Source organism: Palaemon carinicauda, chromosome 31 (genome assembly GCF_036898095.1).
Source record: "Palaemon carinicauda isolate YSFRI2023 chromosome 31, ASM3689809v2, whole genome shotgun sequence".
Taxonomy (NCBI): Eukaryota; Metazoa; Arthropoda; class Malacostraca; order Decapoda; family Palaemonidae; genus Palaemon; species Palaemon carinicauda.
The window spans coordinates 1,388,585-1,410,633 of record NC_090755.1 but is presented as its reverse complement, the minus strand read 5'-3'; the positions used below and the strand labels follow the sequence as shown (position 1 = coordinate 1,410,633).

General features: G+C 36.7%; 1 protein-coding gene across 4 annotated transcripts in view; it reads right to left on the bottom strand.

Annotated features, from left to right (window-relative positions):
• Nucleotides 1-22,049, bottom strand: part of LOC137624229 (uncharacterized protein PF3D7_1120000-like) — a 147,872-nt gene that overhangs the window by 25,833 nt on the left and 99,990 nt on the right. For 2 of the 4 annotated variants that reach the window (XM_068354735.1, XM_068354734.1), the window contains exons 6-7: nt 21,093-21,276; nt 12,547-12,685 (exon numbers count right to left, since the gene is read on the bottom strand). In XM_068354735.1, coding sequence (XP_068210836.1) covers nt 12,547-12,685; nt 21,093-21,276 — 323 coding nt within the window. Of the gene's footprint in view, nt 1-5,625; nt 5,696-12,546; nt 12,686-16,717; nt 16,783-21,092; nt 21,277-22,049 lie in introns of those variants that run through there. The other 2 variants (XM_068354736.1, XM_068354737.1) reach the window with 2 other exon arrangements.

Genomic DNA, 22,049 nt, shown 5'->3' with positions numbered 1-22,049 from the left:
GAACCTCTCGGTCACCGCATCACGAGGCTTCAAGATCGAGTTTGCCCACAAGTTCGAAACTTGGTGAGCTAGAAACTCGATGGTGCGCATGCCCGAGAGGAGAAAAGTCTCCATGGCCTTCCTGGTGCTCTCCTTGGACAAGTCCTTGGATCACAACAGGATGCCCAGAGACCCCAACCAGACATCCAGCCACGAAGTGGCCTGCATGGCACACTTTGCGACTTTCTCCTGGCTCAAGATCTCTGTAGCCGAGAATGTCACCTGCCGGGCGGAGAGTTTCTCAAGAGAAATTCCCCTGGAGAGCTCTCCCACAGAATGGTGGAGAGGAAGAGCTAAACAAGACTCCCCCATGATCTCGAAGTACAGTACCTCCTCTGTTGTACGCGAGGAGGTGGGAGGAGTTTGTTGCCGATGGCGCGCAGGGGAGCGATGGCGCGTAGGGCGAGAAGGTGATCGACTGCGCACAGGCGAGTTAGCACGTGGGCGCGTAGGAGACCTTCGGCGATCTGACACGTGGGCGCGCAGGCGCGTTGGAGAACGCTTGCGCGCAGGCGAAAGATCGAGCGGGCGTGCGGGAGATCGCTGGCGCGTAGTGGCGTGGTCAGGAGCTATCAGCTGGGACGCAGGACCCGAAAGTAAAGTGGCGCGTAAAGGCGAACGCTCGCGGGCTTGCACCGGAGACTTCTCGTGGGTGCGCAGGCGCGCATAGACTCGAACAGGTCTAGAAGAGCACACAGGAGAGAGCGCGCGATGGCGCACAGGCAAAGGCTGGCGCGTGGGCGGGGTCTGCGGGCGCGCAGGAGATCGACGGCGAGGGGGCAAAGGAACTGCCTCCTTGCCGGCACCCAGATCAGGAGATCATGGGCGCGCGGACGAACGTTGGCTCGCATCAGGACCAGGACGCGCAGATGTGCGCTGGCGAGCAGGCGATCGTGGGCGCTCAGGAGTACGTGGGCGCGCAGATGTGCGCTGGCGAGCAGGAGAGAGCTGGTGCACAGGAGATCCCTGACGAGCAGGAGAGCGCTGACGCGCAGGTGAGCACTGGCGCGCAGGCGAGCAAGAGATCTACGGCGAGAAGACGTGGCTGTAGGAGAATGCGTGAGTCCAAAGGGTCCACAGCAAGAGAGCGCTTGCTCGCAGGAGAACGTGGGCGCGCAGGTAACACCTGCCGCTTAAGGGACTTACTCTCATTGGGAGATAAGCCCTTATGCCCAGAAGGGACCGGTGCCCATTGGAAAACAGGGTGCGTTGGCGCCCACTGCCCATCTGCGTCCGCGAACGGACAAGGAAGGCTAGCAGGTCTGGGAGGCGTGGGAGATCACGAACGATCAGCTGAGAGGTCTAGCGATGCAGCTGCAACGGTCTGCTCCATCTGCATCCGCGAACGGAGAAGGAAGGCTAGCAGGTCTGGCAGGCGTGGGAGATCGCAAACAATCAGCTGAGAGGTCTAGCGATGCAGCTGCAACGGTCTGCTCACGTCGAGGGGGCTCCTCTGCAGGGGACGTCGAAGGCGAAAAACCGAAGAGGCGCCTCCTAACGCCCTTATAAGGGGAAGGAAGGCGTCTACGGCGGCTAAGAGGAGGGCGAGCCTTAAGGCGAAGAGGAGGGCGAGCCTTACGGCAAAGACGACCTCGAGGGGCAGCAACACCATCCTCAGTCCTCCGAAGAGGAGTCTCCGTCAGTGAACTCCCCCGAGGGGGAAAATCACCCGCAGGAGAGACCGTTGGACCCAGCTCCTCCCTCGAAGGATGTTCGGAGGGGGGAACTGAGCCTTCAGCAACATCCGCAACAACAGCAGGGGTTTGGCCCGACCCGTCGGAAGCCTCTGCCACAACAACGTCGACAATAGACAGAGGATCAACCTCTGCTATTACCGGCAACTGTTTGACAGCTGCACCCAACTGGATCAGGTCAAACAGGGCTTCCCTGGAGGGCGAGCCCTTAAGCCCCAAGGAAGCCCAAAGCTGCATAAGATAATTGTTAGAAACAGAGTCATCAACATCAATATCCTCCCCCGGAGGTGGTGGAGGAGGAGGAGCTGCTTCGCTATGGGAGGCAACTCCCTCTCCCGAACCCCGAGGTTGGTCAACATAAAGGCCTACGCTACCACTCGACGGCCCCTCGCGAGAGACCGATCGAGTGGGAGCTTCGGGCAACGGAAGAAGAGTCTTTGGAACCTTCCTTTTTCAAGGCAGCCCTTGAAGGAGAAAGGTCACGCTTAGACTTCTTCTTACGACGCCGGGAAAACCTCTCCCACTGGGAGGTAGACCACTCCCTGCACTCATTACAAGTTTTATCCCTATCACACCGTTGACCTCGGCAGTCTGGACATAAGGAGTGAGGGTCGGTCTCGACCGCCGACATGAACGTTCCACTAGGGCGGTCGGGAAGTCCAGGGCACTTCCGCATGATGGAGAGAGGCCAACTTCCAAGCACACAAGCTGTGAGAAAAAGCAAACAAATTAAGGCTGTCAAAAATGCGAGGGTGAGACAGACAGGTCTGATCATCACCCGAGCCAAAAGTGAAGTGAATCAGTTCACCGGTGTGTGAGGGGGGAGGAGTAGCTAGCTAACCCTCCCCTACCCCCTCACTAACCAGCGAGAGGGTAGTTAACCCTCGTTAAAAATCTAATGGCTCGTCATTTCAACTACGCCGAAAGTAATACCCTATGTAAATAGCGTGGTTTGTATTTCGGTTACGGAATAAAAAACATTTTGGGATTGCCAAGAATCTCAAATGGTTTATTAAGAATCATTTTGATTAAGCAACTACAGAGTTGAGAAATCCTAGGGTTATTCAAAATATATAGATCTGAAGACAAGTGATTTTTGCAAATTATATCAAGACAAAAAAAAACTATTGTAACAATAATTATTGCCACGTTTTTGTCTTAAATGAGGGGAGAAACAGAACCACACCTCTCACTCCTGCAGTTTTAATACACAAGTTTTCCAAATTATGAGTTTCTTTAGCCAAAAGGTAAATTAAAATTCATCAATTAATTGGTAATGTATCACTACCATTGGTCCCTAGGAAAAAAATGCACTAATCCCAATCATAGCTTTAAAATAGTAAAGAACTGCATCACTTTCCGTAACAATACCACAAATCATTACAAATCTATTATTCTAACTGTTCCCAATACAGCACCTGAAGTAATGCTAAAGGCGATATCTTTTTGACCACTAAATGTTAGTAGTTTTCCTTTTTTTTTTTTTTTTTGTAACGGTCAGTTGCATATATTTACTGTCCAGTACAAGAGTACTGAGCTAACACCACATATTACTAGATACACTTTCACGGTTTGAGTCACATCTCTTCGTTCACAAACTAGGATTCTGGAATTATCTTCCTTTCCTATAGGGTTTTATTTTCACAAGGGCACCATCAATCTTCAAAGCTTTCATACCTGTAACTTTCTATCTATTTCTGTTATTTTACCAATTTAACTACCCATAAAACCACAGAGAAGTAATTGTACTAATCCTCTACTACAGATAGCAATAAAATAATAAAAACAACACCAAAAGCATCATCACTCTTACATCAATAATTCGAAATAAAAAAAATAGATAAACTATAATTACTGAAATTCCTAACCATTAATTGGCGTTGCTAGCATTCACTACTTTCGTCTGAAAGCAAAACTGAATAGAAAACCAAAAAACATTCAAATCATAACTGCTTCATACAAACTCCCCATAACTTCTACTGAATTGTACTTTGCATTCAATTATATTATTAGAAATTACAGTAATGTATGTTACATGATGAACTATTGGTAATCCCGCATTGGCTTTCATAAAACTACTCAAGAACAAACATTCACATCCATCTATCAAGTGGGGAAGATATCTTCAACGGCATTAAAGACAATATACCAAAGAAACCAGTGGTCCTCCCCTTGGTTGAGAGTTACTTTTCCATAAAATTATTCAACCTAAAGGAACGTAACCTATGGTACACAGTACTCTGAACAACCTCTCCTTGAGGTTTATAATATTGTATATACTATAGACTAAATAATAAATACCACAGTACAAAATATGAAATACCAGTTAAAAATCATTTAATGCATCAGTATACAGGCAACTGAAGTTATATGGGTGAGCGCAGTTTTTATAAACAATAGATTGTCAGCTGATCTATCTGATAGATTCAATTATTGCCTCAGTTTAATATTGAAATATTCCACTCGAATGTAATAAAGAAATAAAAATATTCCTTAAAGATAGAAAACCAATTACTGTACTTGCATTATTTCAAATTCATTTTCAAGGAAAGGAAATAGTTTAGTAACACAATTAAAATAGAATGATTATCCTATCACTGAGGCCCTGTGCAAACTCCAAAGCATTTTCAAAGTTTTGAAATTTAATAAAATAATTTCTAAAGAAAATTAAACAATGATTTTTAGGTGTAAAAATTCAAAAATTTAACCATAAGAATAAAGGGAGGATCTGGAAAGATTTAATCTCCATTTTGTCTTCCAGACATGAGGTAAAGAATTAAATTGTCACAGAGCAGCTCTCACCACATATCGAGTGTTCTACAAGCAATGAGAGAAGTAGCCACTCCTTATACATACTGCTCTCATACTTTTAATAAAAGTAGGAAAAACACTAACACCATGGATGAATATCCATGAAAAAAAAAGGGGATTTGTTAAAAGGTTTCAAGCCTACATCAATTACCATAAAAATCTAAAGATAAAGCACAAGTTTTAGCTTAACTCAAAGGCAGTTGAGAAAATGTTTACCAATGCATTTTCTGACAAAATGTACTTGCTAAATGTTCTTCCACTCACTAAGAGTTTAATCTTAGAAAATATTTTGAAAAATTAAAGTCAACGAGTTAGGAAAAACAAAAGCAATGGTTTATAAAATCAATGAACTGAAAACCTTTAAATTCACTACAATTAATATGCCAACAGTTAAATATATATCAAAATATAGCACAGTATTTTTAAATGAATAAGCTAAAAACTTAATTAAGCTGTAATTATTATGGTCTAACAGGGTGTGTATTACATACTATTGGTAATGGTGTCACCAATTATATAAATATCATGCTTTTTATTCCAAACATGGATATTATTACTGTTATAATCATTTAGTGATGCAAATATTCCAGTGAAGGTATAAAACACTCATTGTTAGAGAATAAATTGTGGAACTTTCGAGTATCGTAACAAAAGTGCAGCTCCAGCATTGGTACCTACCGTAAACTACGTATAAATTTTAGGTGTAACCCTTGCCGAGTCCTGAATTCTATGTATTTGCGAAGGAAAAAAGGTAGACTACACATGGTCTTTAAGGTCCTGAAGATCCAAGTGTTTCTAAACCAAAATTAACATTTTGAAAAGGTAGGTGAAAATGCCGAGACTTTATTTTATATTTATCTTTAACCTTTCTTATTGAAAAAATTGTGGCGTGTCCACACGAGCGTCTTCGGTGCTGGGAAACATAGCAATTTTCATACGGAGCGCTGCCTCACTAATCCACCCAAACACACTTAGTGCATTTACAGTATCCAAGCAAAAAATTATCCCAAATTACATTACATAAACAAGAAAAGGACATTTAAAGAAGCATGAGTAAGCAATTGCAAGACATGCAACTAACCTCTCCATCCATTGTGATCCCATGCCTCCTTACAACCAGCGATCTAAATGATGACGTAATCACAACAGAGCTGTCAAAGAATGGAGCGGAAAACACACCACCATGATAAACACTGGGTAATAATGACAATCCCTGAGCAAAAGTATACCTCCCCTTAAGATAAGAAAAAAACAAGCAACACTAACAAACACATTGCTGGTACAATGGTGGTCAATCATACTGGTTATTTTGACATTTTCATCACAGATGGCTGTTGAACATCAACAATGGCACAGTAAGTTAGGAATATAATTTGAATCAGTACATATAATGGAGGAATGAAGCACTTTAAAGTCACACAAGCACGTAAATGTGATTACAACAGCACTTTTTTTTGTACATAAATGCAACCCACCTTGTTTAAAACTCTAAAATTTGTTCTATAAAGTTTGCCTTCAATAATAACATACTGTATGGTAGAGTACTTTCATTCATTCACATACTACAGAAAAAAACGACTTACGATACGGTACATTTTTATAATAAAAATGTAGTTTTATTAGTTAAATAAAATAAGCCAAGCCACATTCCCAGTACCAAATCCTAAGCTATGTTAATTTGTTTAAAATTTTTCTGAAATTACTCTTCAACACAAAACAAAAAATTCTCCCCTCTGTACAATTAACGATAAATGCTAATCCTAATAGTAAACTTTTAATATCAGTACAAATATAACTAACAAATGACAGACCAAATACACAACCCCACAATAAAACAGAATTGTCACAGACCATATCAGTGTCAAATTCTCATGCTACCTAAATACTGAAAGTTCATCACATAAAAATATTAAATTACCCACTCAATATCCGAAAAAAAAAGCCTCAATTTTTCAGTGACATTACTGTGTGGAAAGAGAACATTTCATTCTTAACAGTATTCAGACAATGAATCCCATTACTATGTAACATATAGCAATAGACAATACTCCAATCATTCTAAAATTCTAAAATGGATATATATACCAACTCCATATGTCATGTTACTTTAGTAAAATTGTCTCCCTGTATAATTACAAGTGAACTGGGTGAATCCAAGAATTATCAATTGATGCGGTGGTATCAAGATTGGTTTTTTATAACAGCACTGGTGTCAAGCCACGTTAAAAGGTATTATGTAAGAGACTACATGCTAGTAAAATGGTTTGATTAAATTTGATTACTATAAATTAGTGTTTATGTCACCTCCCTGATACCCAAACATATAGTATACAAGTGAAAACTATTATGTATAGACTACCTGATGCCGTAACCAATGGCAAAAACGTAAAAGAACAATCCACTTAACCTACAATAAAGTTAGACATTAACCAGAACATCTTCCATGTAAGATAATACATATTGTAGAGCTATAACACAAACACAAGCAACAACAGATTACTGTACAGTATTTAAATTAGTTGATAAAAATCTTCAGCATTATCCTAGTTATATTGATAACTTTATTTTACTTTTAGTGTTCACCAACAATTGTTTCTTTAATATAAATAGCCACAGGGGGCCATCAGCAAAACTACTGACACTAAGCTAAAGGGTGCCATTACTCATAATCCCTGTATTCATGTAAATTTACAGATAAAAATCTATCCTGAAATTACACATATGACATACCTTCGTACTTTTTTATTGCCAGATACCACTTGGTAATGATGTATCAAAACATATGAGCCCTCAGGATGCTAATGCACAGGTTGTAGCATATACCAAATGGGCTAACAATATGCCAATGCATAAGTTATAACTACAAGCTCAACACAAATGATGTCAGTGTTTACATTTCTTGTATCAACCGATACCAATACTTCAGTTTTTTGGTATTGTGTAAACTTCATTTTTACTATCATTCTATTAATTCATATTATGCTTTGATAAATTAGTAGAATAAGCTCACAAATCTAAACTTGACTGGAAATATTTGTGCCAACTTCCAGCAGTTATGATAAGGTATAGAAAGAATATAAGGAATACATTTACATTTGTTTGGCAAACTATGGTGAAGGCTACATTTCCATCTACCCATGCTGATATATATATAGCTGACTTGTATGCTATAATTTCTTAAGTACACAGAGTAAATTAAAAGAAAATAGTACATATTTGCCACTGTTCTCTATATCAGGGGTTATTGTTTCTAAGATACAAGACCAATCTATTTCATATTCAAGCTTATTTTTTTGGCCTTTCATCCAGTAACCATCAGTGAAAATAAGAATACATTTGTTTCCACTCAAACACCATCACTTAATAGTCCCTTTCACATGCCACAAACAACCCTATACAGTTCAGTCCCTGTTTAAAGAGAACAGCAGTCCGGCATTACTATGCACATGCAGCAGTCTAAAAAATCATATGCACTCGCAGCCATTTACTGTGGGCTCTTTCCTTATCCCTGGGCCCTATTACCCACATCTCTGAGAAAATTGCTTGTTCTTAAGTTTCATGTGCCTTATGCAGAATTTTCTAATGTGATCAAGAAAATTAAATACTCGTAGCAGACTGATTTTTGTTATCCTTGTTATCGAAGGTGTAAGGGGAAGGGAATCCAGATAGGGCTACCAAAAAATTAACTTTCGTTTTGCTTGTCACAGTCTGATGAAAACTTATCCAAATGGTACATATGTTGTCAATTCAAAGATAATCCCCAAAGCAATATGTAACATTTCCGGTTACTGCATTATCGTACTGTTATAGGTCGGACTGATTAAGAAACATAATATGTCTTGACTGGTGATATAGATGCTTGTTACAGTAGCTAAAACTGCAATTAACACTTTTTTTTAAAGGCATTAGAGAACAAGACATACTCCTAGTCAGCCATGGGTTCTTTTCAAGAGTGGCAAATGTCAATTAGTAGAGTTTTGATCCTGGAACTTGGGCAAAAGAGGGATGCTCACTTGAAAACATCAAGACTCTCTCTGATCTCAGAAAAAAAGACAAAGCCCTCCTGATTTCCATGGCATCTGAATCACTGAGTAGTTTATGGAAGCCAAAAAATATGAAAAGTCAATGAAATTCAATTTCTTACAAAAACTTCAAAAAAAAAGCAGTCCAGTAAAAAGTTCAACTTTTTGGCATTAGTACACCAAATCATTAGAAAAGGAGTGTGTCTGCATATAACTGGAGCTACTCAAATCCTTGAAGAAAAAGGAGAACAGAAACTATGGTATCATATATTTCCACCTACAACACAACCTTTAAATAAGGAGGCAGAAAGCCAGAAATAGAGAGGAATGGCATGCCATAATTGTCCTGGATAATGATGATGATCCTTAGAAGTTCAAAATAAATGAAATAAAGGTAATTCTATACCATGTCTTTTTTAAACATGGACTAAATGGAAACCCATTATTGTTTCATTGCCAATTACACTGTAAAAAATGAACGAACAAACACTTACACACAGAAGTGATAATCGTTTATACTAATAGCTATTAGTAAACTTTTATTACAAGATGTTTTGACTAAGTTTGAAAAGTTGATTTCATTGATATGGAATTATTCCACGAATAGACTATTAAACATGAAGATAGCTATGCCAAATATGCATTATATACAAGGTAAGAATGGTTTTATTTCCTACATTATCCATTTAATTCGTAATTTGAATCTTTTCATGTATGTAAGTGGTTATCACACTAAGGCTGAGGCTAGCCTAGCGATAAACATAATTTTGAATTAAGTTTTGACCGTTGGAATATACGGTACCTGAATGGCTTAATGGAAAGGTCCTGGAATACTTCATCTACCTAATACTGAAACAGACTTGTTTTCCCATGTACTGCAGGAACTCAGGTCCTGAAAATGGAGTCTTGGGTTCTTAAAAGTAGAGTGACCCAGTTCTTTCCAGGCACACTTGGTTCTTAATATACAAAAATTAAGTCTTCAATGAAATGATTCCTTAATAAAAGGGGCTTTGATTTACAAGGCATAAGAAAAATATAGCATTAATTTTTTGGTTGCCAAAAATAAAAGAATAATGATAAAGAATAAGACTTTTCAAACAAAACTACACAATAACCCTAAAATAAAAAATTATACAGCATTAGCAAAACCTAACCACCCTGCAAAAAAAACCTATCCAATGATTACCAAAACAACATTGGAAAATTGGCAACAACCCATCAAATAACAAACTGGCCCTAACTGTTGATAAGATCATCCTGAATTCTTCTTGGATAATGTCCCCTCCTCGCAAAAACACACACACTTGTTCTTTTGATATTTTTGGCATTGTGGACAAAGACTGTGCTACCAGCAAAAAGTTATCACTAATACCAACTAAAATTGATTTACTAGTTAATAAAAAAAATAAAATAAAATGAAAGGGAGCAAAAGAAATCAAAATATAGAAAGGGAATGCAACAAAAAGTTTAAGCCACAAAAGTCTGGAGAACCCTATGCTCCTACAGAAACACAAAGATAGGTTACATGAGGAAATCAAGAGAGCTTCCATGCATGACAAGGCAATCTCCCACTGCAAGTAGCCTTCTTTTTCCTTTGGAAACATTGAACTGGTAAAGTACTTCTTGTTATGGGTTTCTTGGGAAATATACTAATTAAATATTTCAGTCTTTCAAGTAATGGGTTTACTGTGAAAAAATAATAATAAAAAATTTCCATACAAATCTGATCCAATAAACAGAACATAAGCAAAAGAAGGATATACTTTTGAAAAAAAAAATTATTTAGCCTACAGAAATTAGAAAAGCAAGACAACTCTTTAATGAGTTGTCTTGCTTTTTTTATCATACAAAATTGTATTCCAATATCTGAAATTGTTTTGGTGTCATTAACCAACAACCATGTTTAAAACCACCACTGCAAGTCCCCAATTCAGAAAAAAAAAAAAAAATTACTGAGAAGAACCATCATGACTTCCTTTAAAAATTAAGAAATAAGTTGCAAAGAGAGCTTTCACGTAAAGGAATGAATAAAATAGTGAAGAAAATAAATATTCAAGGGCCCATCCTTGCCATAATGCCCCAATATAATGTAATATTACATTATGAACATAAGATAGAAAAATGTGTTGTAATCAAACATGTCTTCTCAGCTCTTATTAAAATTTCTGTAAACAATATTATATATGAAATTCTTAATGAATTATAATTGCTCAACTCCACGTTAAGGAAACTTTTTTTCAGAACTCAATACTGTAATTGACAATTTTTCACAAATACTTCTCCAGTTAGATATTACTCTGAAATGTTCAATATTCATTTACTGTTAACTTAAGTGACATTTACAGGAAGTTAATACAGACATCCATGAAATATAGTACTTTACCAGATATGGAGTACTTGATTCTTCCTAAATAATTTCAGTTGAAAACAGCCATTTCTGAAGCTGTTAAGCTTAAAATTCCAAGTAAAAAAAAACCTCATAATTCTACCTGTATTCTATGGAACTAAAATTTCAAGGAATGTTACCCGACATATAAAATCAGCAGCATTATTAACAGTTTCAAATGTATTAACTATTTTACAAATACATAAAACCAAACCTTGATTAAGATCACAAGTTATAATGTACTTCCCATGGTAATTATATCAATATGTTTCACCATTAATATTGAAAATTCTATCAACTTGAAATTTTCATTCACAATAGCTGTAAACTTTTATTTATCTTGAATATTTTGCGTGGCTGTTCTTAAGAGGGTACATTCTGAGATACCCTAGTACACGAGGAAAAATTAACACTAAAAAAAATCTTGGAAATCATTACAGTAAAAAATCCAATGTTCAAAGTGCAACTGCAAACATTTTTATTTCTACTTCTAACATCTGGATTTGGATCCATTCATTCTGACCCTTATAGCCTGGCGCTGTAATACCAAGAGACCAGCAGTTCTAGAAGCAATGGGGAAAATACTGCATTGCACCATGAAGTAAAATTCATGACTTTAGATAGCAAAATGGAAAAAAAGAAATGGGAACAGATCTAGTAAAGGCTAAAAAGTGATTGCACCTACAGGCCGAAGGAACGCTGTAAAGACCCTTAACTAACACCTATAGCATACTGTGCGAGGTGTACCCTCCTCTCTCCAGATATAAGCCCTGCACGTAGAAGTTGCTATATCACTGTCAGGAGGAATTACGTTTATGAAAACCATATAAGGGAAAATATTACAACCCTTTAGCGTCACATCCACTTCCTAACTGGTAACTAATGAAAACTACTCTTCATTTTCAGTTTTGTCAAACTACCATGGATTACTTATTTACCTTTACTTTAACACCACTCATAAATATAGACAATATAAAGAATAAACCATCATTAATCATATGTCCTAAGTGAAACTGTAATCAGTTCAAATCAATTGGAAACATGAAAAATATCTATTGCCTAGCATTACCACATTAATATGACAAATCTATTGTAATTAATGAAAGTTTTCTGGGAAGCAAAAACTAAATTGTTTTATTTTTAAATTTCAATAACCTTTCAAATTCTAATATATCAAAACCAGTTATTTTCCATGCAACGCAACACACAGTCCAAACCTGCTTTCATATGTTAGGCAAACAAAGCAATCAAGAACACCTGAAACAAAACTATTGACAGCTGGGTTAACTAAGAGACGCACCATGGACATTTAATTACGTACCAGTTGTGACGGTGTCATTCAACACATACAAAAACGATTACAGGCATTATATTGATAACATACCTTCAGCCTGACTTTGTGCTTGAACCACACCTGCAAGGAGGAGTACGGAGACAAGAGAACAAGTTTTCATAATGAACGCATACAGGGCTAAGTCAATTTATTCCTTCACTAGACTCCTGTAACTTTCTCCAACACCCTAACAATCCAGACATGCTGTTAATAATCTGACAAACAAAACCTCCATATTAAATATCATATCGCTCTCCTTACCTTTCTCGGGTAGCTTTTTGTCATTTGCCAGTTTGTGGTTGGTCGTTCTGCGTAATGGTATGGAGGGTTGGCGGCTGTTCTTCTTCTTGGCTGCCCACGGTGTATTTTGTGCTTCAGAAGTACATTTTGTTTTTGGCATCTGACGACAAAAGGTAAATTAGAATATTATTAACCAGAAACTAAAATCATAAAAAAAGGAGAGAGAGAGAGAGAGAGAGAAAGAGAGAGAGATAATCCTCTCCTACTTGCAAAATCATCAAAATACATCCACAATATGAAAAACCACTACCACATACAATAAAGTGAATAGAACTAGAAGTCGCTGAATTATTAGTCATCAAAACTACACAGTTCAACCAATTTATGAAATTACATTAAGAAAAAGCTTGGCTCAAGATTAGAGAATAAAGTTGCAACATAATAAATTTTCTAATTTGTCACTATTGCATATTCTTTACAAATTGAGATCCATAAGATGTGTTACTAGTTTTTATGTACTTTATAAATATATAAACTTATTTCTATTAACCTCCCCTGTTTTTAAATTGCTTCTTCTCCAGAAGCTATTTATCAACATTTACCCCTGGAAATGTAAAATAATTTCCAATTTTCTTTCCTAATACACAATCCTCTGTAAGTGATGAGACACTAGCAGTTAATGGTAAAAAGCAAAGCGTCAGCCCTGTTATATCATTTTCTGTGGCTTTGATTCAACATACACCTTTCAGATTTTCATTGCATTTTAACATCTCTTACTCTGGTTTTGATAGCAATACTGCACAGGGAAGAGATAGCATATTGCCTTGAGGAGTGTGATTGCCTCACTGTTATTCATAGGGAAAGTGTTTTTTGGTTCAAATGCTAATGAAACTTGCGATCAGTTCAGGGAATAATTCTGACAAGACTAACATAGTTTCTTTTAGCAAAAATTATGACAAATATGACATGCCAGCACTATTGAATTTAAAATATGTACAATAACCCACCAAGTTATCAGAACCGGGCGTCCAAAATACTTATGAATCTTTTGACAATGATGATTTAACAGTAAATGAAGAATACGAGACATGAAACGTTAAATACTCTGAATGAATAAGGTAAAACGATAGTGGAGGCCCCGTAGAGAGTGGGGTTCCCCTGCTGTATGGGACCGGAAAAGCAGCCATTAAAGTAAGTAAGTAAGTATTCTCTACAAGAAACTTGACCAGCCAAGTTTTGATAGCATTAGGCTTCAAATCTCACTACACTGTTTAATCTGCGAATGCCAGTAAGTCTTCACTTGTATGCGGAAAATCTGACCTAACCTGCCCGGCTGCTAACCCTAACCTGACTTCCTAGGTAGAGTGTAGTGGTAAAAGGGTTCCATTCAGTAGGGGTTACGAATGTTTGATGCACCTTACACACTCAAGAACCTCTGGCAAAGCCTCAGATTTTTTAATTACTTTAAATTCCTCGTCTGCTAATCCTTGTATTCCCACATTCATAGTTGCTATTTTATGAAACTAGATTGCTATGCAAAAAACCAAGTTCGTAGTCTGGATCCTAATATACACCCCATTGCTAAAGTAAGTCCTCTTAAGCAACCTCTTTCATTTGTGAATGGGGTTTCCTATAATTAGATTCTCTTAACCTTTAATGTAGATAATGTTTTGGCTAAAGCTGATTGGTTGTGTCATTTTGCAGATTACAAAAGTTCTTGACATAAATGAAAAATTCAGCTAGGCCACAAGAGTCAAGTTCTTTCAAACAAATGGTTGATACATCTGTCAGTATGTCTAGAAATTTCAAAATGGTGGGGTCACCAAAATGTAATTAGGTTTTGTAACACCACAGAATAAAGATGGAGTTTTGTTGTTCTGAATCCCTATCACAGAAGGTGGATGTCCTGTTCCATACTGGACAAATCTAGATCTTCATGTATTCCCATCATTTGCCATGATTTAAGTGTGAAGGAAGTTCAGGGTTCCTTCAAACATCAAATTGGTTAATAGCCCAGTTCTGAATGCCCATGAAGGTTAGCATTTATAACGACTTGCTCAGGAAACCAATTTCTAAGGGGATTCATCCAAACCCATCTCTGCTTCACCTAACTACCTGGTATATCCATTGCATTCTCAAAACCAGGCTACTCTCTCTTTTATAGATTCTAAAAGACAGTCTACTGTTATAAAGGTACTGGTATGTTTATTTCTAACAGGACCAATCTAAAATTATATCAATGACTAGCACTAGTTATGATACTAATTTCTTTTATGTTGTCCTTTCATATAAAAAAAATCCATTTCAATTTCAATTCTGTATTCTGTTCCAAAAAATCTGGGATTAGATGTATTTCAAGACTTTTTGTATTGAAATGCCCCAAGTAGTAAGGTCTATTTCATGACATTTAGATGTAGTTTTACAATATTTAAAAGGTTCAACTTTTAAACTGCTGAAAAATCTTTCAATTACAGATATCATAGCTAAAATGCTTTTCCTATTAGTAGTAGCTTTGGGAGCATGAGATGATTTGATCTCTTTCTGCCTTTCTTCAGAGCAAACATTATTTAAAGATAGTCTGACACAATTTTTTCACTTCTCTAGAAATGTTTGTAAACATTTGATCAGAAAATAGATTTCTTTGTACGGCAAGAATGGATTAGTATTTATTAGACAGACTATGACCATTAGAAACAGTCTCTAATTTTCTGTAGGATTTGAATTCCAAACTGTCCTTTGTCCAAAAATACAATGTCATATCTAATTAAATATTTGGTCCCAGAAACTCACAAAGGATTGGATCCATATCTTATAAAAGCCATAAAGGTTAAGGTTCATGATATTAGGAGTTTAAGGGACAGCTCAATAGAATACCATGTTGGTGTTCGCTGAACAATATCTACAAGAATCCTGGTTTTCTTATTGAGATTACTGGGCTATAGGTATTTAGGAAAAATAATCTGTTGTCGCATAATTAAAAGATAATTTGTTACTACTAATCTAGACCAGTTGAGTCAAGAATTTAATTTATCTTATATTTCATCTAAATCAATATGTGGGATTCAGCAATATGAAAATTCTTCTTTTCATTAACCACTACTGTGTCTCATTACTTCACTAGAGGCATGTGTCTATTGATAGAAAAGAAAATGGGATTTTTTTTAATCTTAAGGGTAAGTATCAATAAACCGATATTCTGGAGGAGGCAATATGAACATCAGACGGGTATAGAAATAACAAAGCTTGTCAAAATTGTTTTTCTTGACCTGTTTATAATGTACTTTACATATAAGTGTATGATTTCCAAAGAAATATAAAATAATTGTGTATAACACATGTTGTTCAAGTTGATTTTATGACACTATCTGGTTTCTATGTATTGTATCCAAATAAGACTTCCCATACTGTAGGATTTTCGTGAGTTAAAAATCATATCCAGCAGACTTCTACACTATGTCTTTCCCCCCAACCTACTAAACTCAAGAGGGTTAAAACAAATATAAAATTTAGGCTCTGATTTGCAATGAATACCTTCATCTTGCAACCATAAACACTTAATAAATCCCTTTTGTAATTCCTAAGATTCTCTTACTATATAGGGGACACTTGAAAATATTTAACTTCGGCCCACCTTGCCACTTAAAAACAATTTCATTCCTTCTACCTTTTGAAAACTACCCACAGTCTCTCCAACTAAAGCCCAATTTCCTGGAAAATCCATACAAAGAAAATTTCCTTGCCAATAAACCCAAAACCTCTTTGTTCCAAAGATTAGATCAAATACCAAACAAGTGCATTATACCCAATTGCTTTCTTTCAATCAACAAACTAAATAATATATAATAAATCTGATGTCTGTTGTTATAATTATTGCTATAATGACCACAATATTTTAAGCAATAGAATAGGAATATGCTGCTTCCTGTGGAAGGGAGAATCTGAATTAGCTTAAAGACTAAGCACAAAAATTCATCCATGCTTCACTTCTCAGTAATCAACGAGAACTTAAAAGCATTAGCTTATGGAAGTAAGGAGCCTCCAACAATAATATATTTTAAAAACTGGCATATGAAGCAAACTTAGGCAATGAAGATAATGCTCAATAGTGATCATATTACAAAAACTAAAAGGCGTAAGGGCAAAAGCTCAAGCTCTAAATTTAAAATGTGACGCTCTTTCTTCAGATCCCTACCTTTATGATACAGAGGTTGGCCCATAGTAATTTGCTGATGAGGCTCCTGCCGCTGCTCCATCACTCTAAATTTGCAATAAAAAGTTTTACATTTAACACATGGCAGTTTATCTGACAACAACATGATATGACAAGTTAAGTTCGTTCTTAAGAATAATTTTTCTAGGAATATTCTAAATCATTTCTGAAGTACCCCAACTAAAACTAACGGTCACACTGAACAAAGATCTTGCTACACATCAGCTCACAAAAACTTAAAAAATGTAGCATGTTATATGTACATGGCTTAAGATTTATAACCCAAATAGGACACAGCTGCCCAGTGAGAATTTAAGCATATATCAATACATAAATAAGACAGCATCAAGATAAAGCCACTTAGGAGATTAATAATCGGGGACTATCGATACTCTAAAACATCAATAGGAAATTAAAAATGCCCTACAGAATTGAACTAAAACTGATGAACACACAAGTATCAAAGTATATAATTTTCTTAAGAAAAAAGATTTAGGAGAAATAATCCCACATTTTAATATATAAAATTTTTTTAACAGTTTTAAAGGCTACATATATGCTACACATCACAATGACATGGCCTAATTAAGTACCCAAATCTTATTCATCAATGTAATTAATCCAATTAGCATAAGTAAAGAGATACACACAAGAGGATTGATTTGACAGACAATCTTTCACAGAATATGCCATTCATAATAGAGGGCAATGAGATTGTGTAACCCAATGCCTTTACGTAAATTAACATGGAAGAAACATGAGGAGGAATGGAAAAAAAGTCGGGAATTAAACCTGGAGAATTGTGACGGCCCTTTCTATTCTCTGGTCTTACATAGAGGACATGTAAGAGCAGAATTTCCTTCCTATTACATATCTTTCCAGTCTGCAGTAATCATCAAAAATTGATGTCGAGTGCTGAACTCAAAATTCCTACAATGTAGTAAACTTAATATGTTCTGTAGTAAAGACAAATACATCTAATTTAATGAAAGAATGTATATCCTAAAACTAACAAAATCTGCTAAGAATTACACAGCTACAGGTCTTTTCCGAGACTAGATTACATACATGACATGTTATAAGGGAACAGAAGAGCACCATCTCCAGAAGTATGGACCTGGCTAGATACCTTGTGTAAATAGCTTACTAACCACATGAGGGTGACCTACAAGTGACTTTGGTCAAACAAAATCCACAAAATTAACTCCACAACGTGTCCTGATATCTTTACCCTCGGTTATGTTGGAAACCCACTATACAAGAAACTCCATTCCAGCAGTGAGAGACTAGATATACTCTATTTACTAAGTCCCTTAGCTACCTTCTATATGCTGCACAAATGGCAACTCCTTACTAAACATAATTTGAAGAAACAAAAATGGGAAAACAGAAGAGACAAAGAAAACAAAAAATATCTCAAATTAAAAGAATAGCAACAAAAATTAAATACATTAATGAAGATGATGCTAAGTAACTTTTCTAGAAAACCAAAGTACAATCCCTTTTGTCACAAAAATTACATTGGCTCTCTCCAAATAAAGCATATCAAAAACAAAATTATGAAATATAATATGTGGCAATAAACAATATGCAAAGTGGATATGTTAAGTACACTACAATAACCAGACTACTGTGCATTTTCCCTCGCCTTTACTAATTTTTTTTTATAACTTCTTGAAGAATAGACATTCATGAGATTCTTTTAGCAGAGCCTTAGTCAAAACCAGCTACTGTATAATTTTTGTTAGCATAGTGTAGTACCAAAAGTAAACAGCTACGTCAGTTTGTTCTTGAAAAAAAGAGAAATTCCCTCGACAAAGACAGCAATTCAGACAAAATTGCTATAGTCTCTCTCTATCTCTCCATAATGTATCTCACAACTGATGTGTATATTCTATTGTATATTTTAGATAACAGATAGATAACCTTAAGGTATATGAAGGCCAGTGGTGATATGAACAGTAATTTTTGCAGGATAGTAGTTTATTGTTTTCTCTCTCTGTTTTCAGTTTTCTTTGTTTGGCAACATGGGAAGATGGTGTATTTGACCCAAAGCAATTAGGAGAACTATACTACAAAATTGTTCACGAGGTTGTAGGAAGGCCACCAATTGTGTACGGATAAGTTTGAATATGCAAGGGTTTTCTTATGGCAATTTTATGAATTTTAAATATTCAAGAAGTGCAGTAACATACATCTGGATTTCAGCAATTATTTAGGTTCTGGATTGGTATACTGTATAGCTAAGTTTAAAACTGCCTTTAATAGTATTCTATATAGATGAACATTTCCTGCATAGTTAAACATGTTAACTTGTATTAATTCGCAGAGGTAGCTGCAGTAGGGGATTCAGCATTATGAAGCTTCATCTGTGGTGGATACTGGGGGAGGGTGGGCTGTGCCACCTTAGCAGTACCAGCCGGAGTCCCTTGTCAGGTTGGGAGGAACATAGAGAGGAGACATCCCCTTTTTCGTTTCATTTGTTTGATGTCGGCTACCCCCAAAAATTGGGGGAAGTGCCTTGGTATATGTATGTATGTATATAGTACAGGATGTAGTAACTGTTAATCACAACCTTCTTTTATATCTTAGCTTCATAAATGTATTATTTCATTTAAATGCTTTTAATCTTTATCCATGTCAACTGTTTGTCTATGCTATTCAGTTGTCTCCAAGAATTCCAATAAACATCCCTATAGGTAGTCTACGGTATTATGTACAAAAATTCTTAAGGCCAACAGTGCTACCTTACTTCAGCCTTTCTTTGATGTACCTTCATTTGAGTAAGCTTGTGGCTTACAGGACCGTGGAGTGTTTCTTGTACCTTTTGAGGTCATCTGCCAATGAAAATTATCGTGTAACAGTAGCCAAATCTATCTATCCAGACAACATGCCATAAAAAAACTACGTTTGATTTTATACATATCACAAATTCATATTGTCCTTTCCCCAAACAGGTCTTAAGATAGTGTTACTGAAGCCAGGGTAATAATGGTGAATGTAAATTTAGTACAGATGATTGTGCAGCATAGGACCAGGCTTCAGCCTATGACACTTTCAACAGCCACCACCCCACCCTTCCTTGACTATTACACCATCAGTCCCATTCACTATAACCTCCACAATAAGTTTGACAAGAAGAATATCTTCACTGTTCGCTCCATAACAGAGGACTTGAAGGTGGCAACCACCATTCTTAAGACAACGTTGGAGATATCAGTGAGGCAAATTCTCCCCATCATGCTTCTGCTATAAAACCTTATAGCATAAAATTTACTTGAGGAAAGAGTCATTAGACATTGTATGGCAATGGATCAACGCTCTCAAGTCACACCAACAACACCGAGAGGAGTGAAAGCCACTGCTTTGTGGATGAAACTTTACTTCAATAAATCAAACCAGAAAATGGATGGACAGCAGTTAGCCCATCTTCAGTGTCACATACAACCATCAAAGGACCCCAGGAGATGGGGAAAATTTTTTGGTAGTCACAGCTGATATTTTATGAGTGGAGAGCTTACCCTCTGCTGGTTGACAAGCTTTTGCTGTCTGAGCCATCAGTACGTATTGGTGATGGATAATGCACCATACCAGAGCCAGCCAACATCAAATAAGTTGAGAAAAGTCGCTGATAAAAGAAGAATGGCCATTTGAAAATTAACGTAGACAGCATCTGAAGTGAGAGGTCTGTAACAGTACCTTTATCCACCGCTAACCTTTCAATCTATGTTCAAGGTTCTGGAAACTGGTTGAAAATTCAAGAGGGAAAAAAACAAACAGAAGGAACGGAGACAGGTAAGTGGGGAATATAATTTTTTTGTGGTGTCAAAATATTTTGTTCATTTTTAGTAACAAAAATTACGGCAAGATATGAATAAAGCTTTGGCAATATCTCAAACTGATATGACAATTGTTGAAGTTACAATACTTGAAATGAAATGATGACTTAAGGTAAGTGAAATGCATGATAGATATCATTATCGGAACATCGCTTCCTTAAATAAACACGGTGCATATTATAAAGTGAATAGATTTCTTTCTCACTCATCAACAGAAACACTACAAATTCAACTATGATATGAGTAGTTTTTCCAATAGAACTGACGGCCAACTGGTCAGAAAATAGTGATTTCACTATTTTGAAAAACTTACTGCTCAAGTTAGTATAAGAAAATAAGCAACTAGATATATCAGTCTAAATTTCCTACAATAGCAATAATCCATCTGAACAAATACCTTCCTTAATTGCTCTACTAATGAAACAATGCATAACATAAGAGCCAAAGTCACCTAAATCAAACCTACATACAATTTCAAAAGACAATACTACTCAAGGCAGAGAATTTCTATTACTTACTTGAGCACCTTGTGTATATGCATCGATAAGCTCATCCAGTTTTTGGTAGTTTTTGTCGTTTCTCACAAATGCCAAGTGTGTGTCCGACTGAAGGTGAAGTTTAAGCTTGGGATAGTTGGTGGTACACAGCTCACAGTACCCGCTTTCTTTGTTCCGTCCAGCGTTTCTTTCTTTTGCTTTTTGCCTGAAACAAAACATGTACAATAGAGCAACTTCAAAAATTTTAACAAAACTTGGAGTTACTGTGCTTTACATACTCGTACAGGTTATTTTTCAACTATTAATAACAGAGCTTTTGGTTTCACCCTTACTCTGGAAATCAACTTTTCTGTCTCCAAATACCTTCAAAAAATCACTGGTATACAGTATATGAAAAAAAAAAAAAAAACATTTTAATGGATATAACAAATTCTAAAATCAATTTGTATTTTTCCTAGCTATACAAATAAAAGTCCTTTAAAACAGGGGATGTCTTCAGCAAAGCTGGAAATCCTCAGGACTGACAGAAGTGGTTAAGGATTATGTTCAGGTTTGCATAGTTAGGAATACGAATTACTTCTTAAATCTATTTCTTCCTATGCATACACAAATCTTTCATCCTTTAAAATATGGACTCGCTAATCGTGGGTAGAAGTCTCCCTAGGCCTAGAACAAGCTTGGTTGGTTATTTTTCTTCCCTAAATTATCTCTCCCCCTGGTCCTACACAAGAGTGAGGGAGATAACACCAGTAACCTCTTTTCAGTCCATCCAAGGGATAAGTTGGCTGATAGGGCCTGGCCAGCACTTGGCTATATACCTGAAGGAATCTTTCTCCTCCAAAAGAGACTCGGCCTAGGATGAAATACCTGGTGTATGAAGGCCAATGTGTTGGTACTTATTCCACAATCCTTTCCCTCATTAAGGGAGGATGGGAGAGGACTTCTTACAGATGAAGTCTAATAAGAATGATGCTCAGA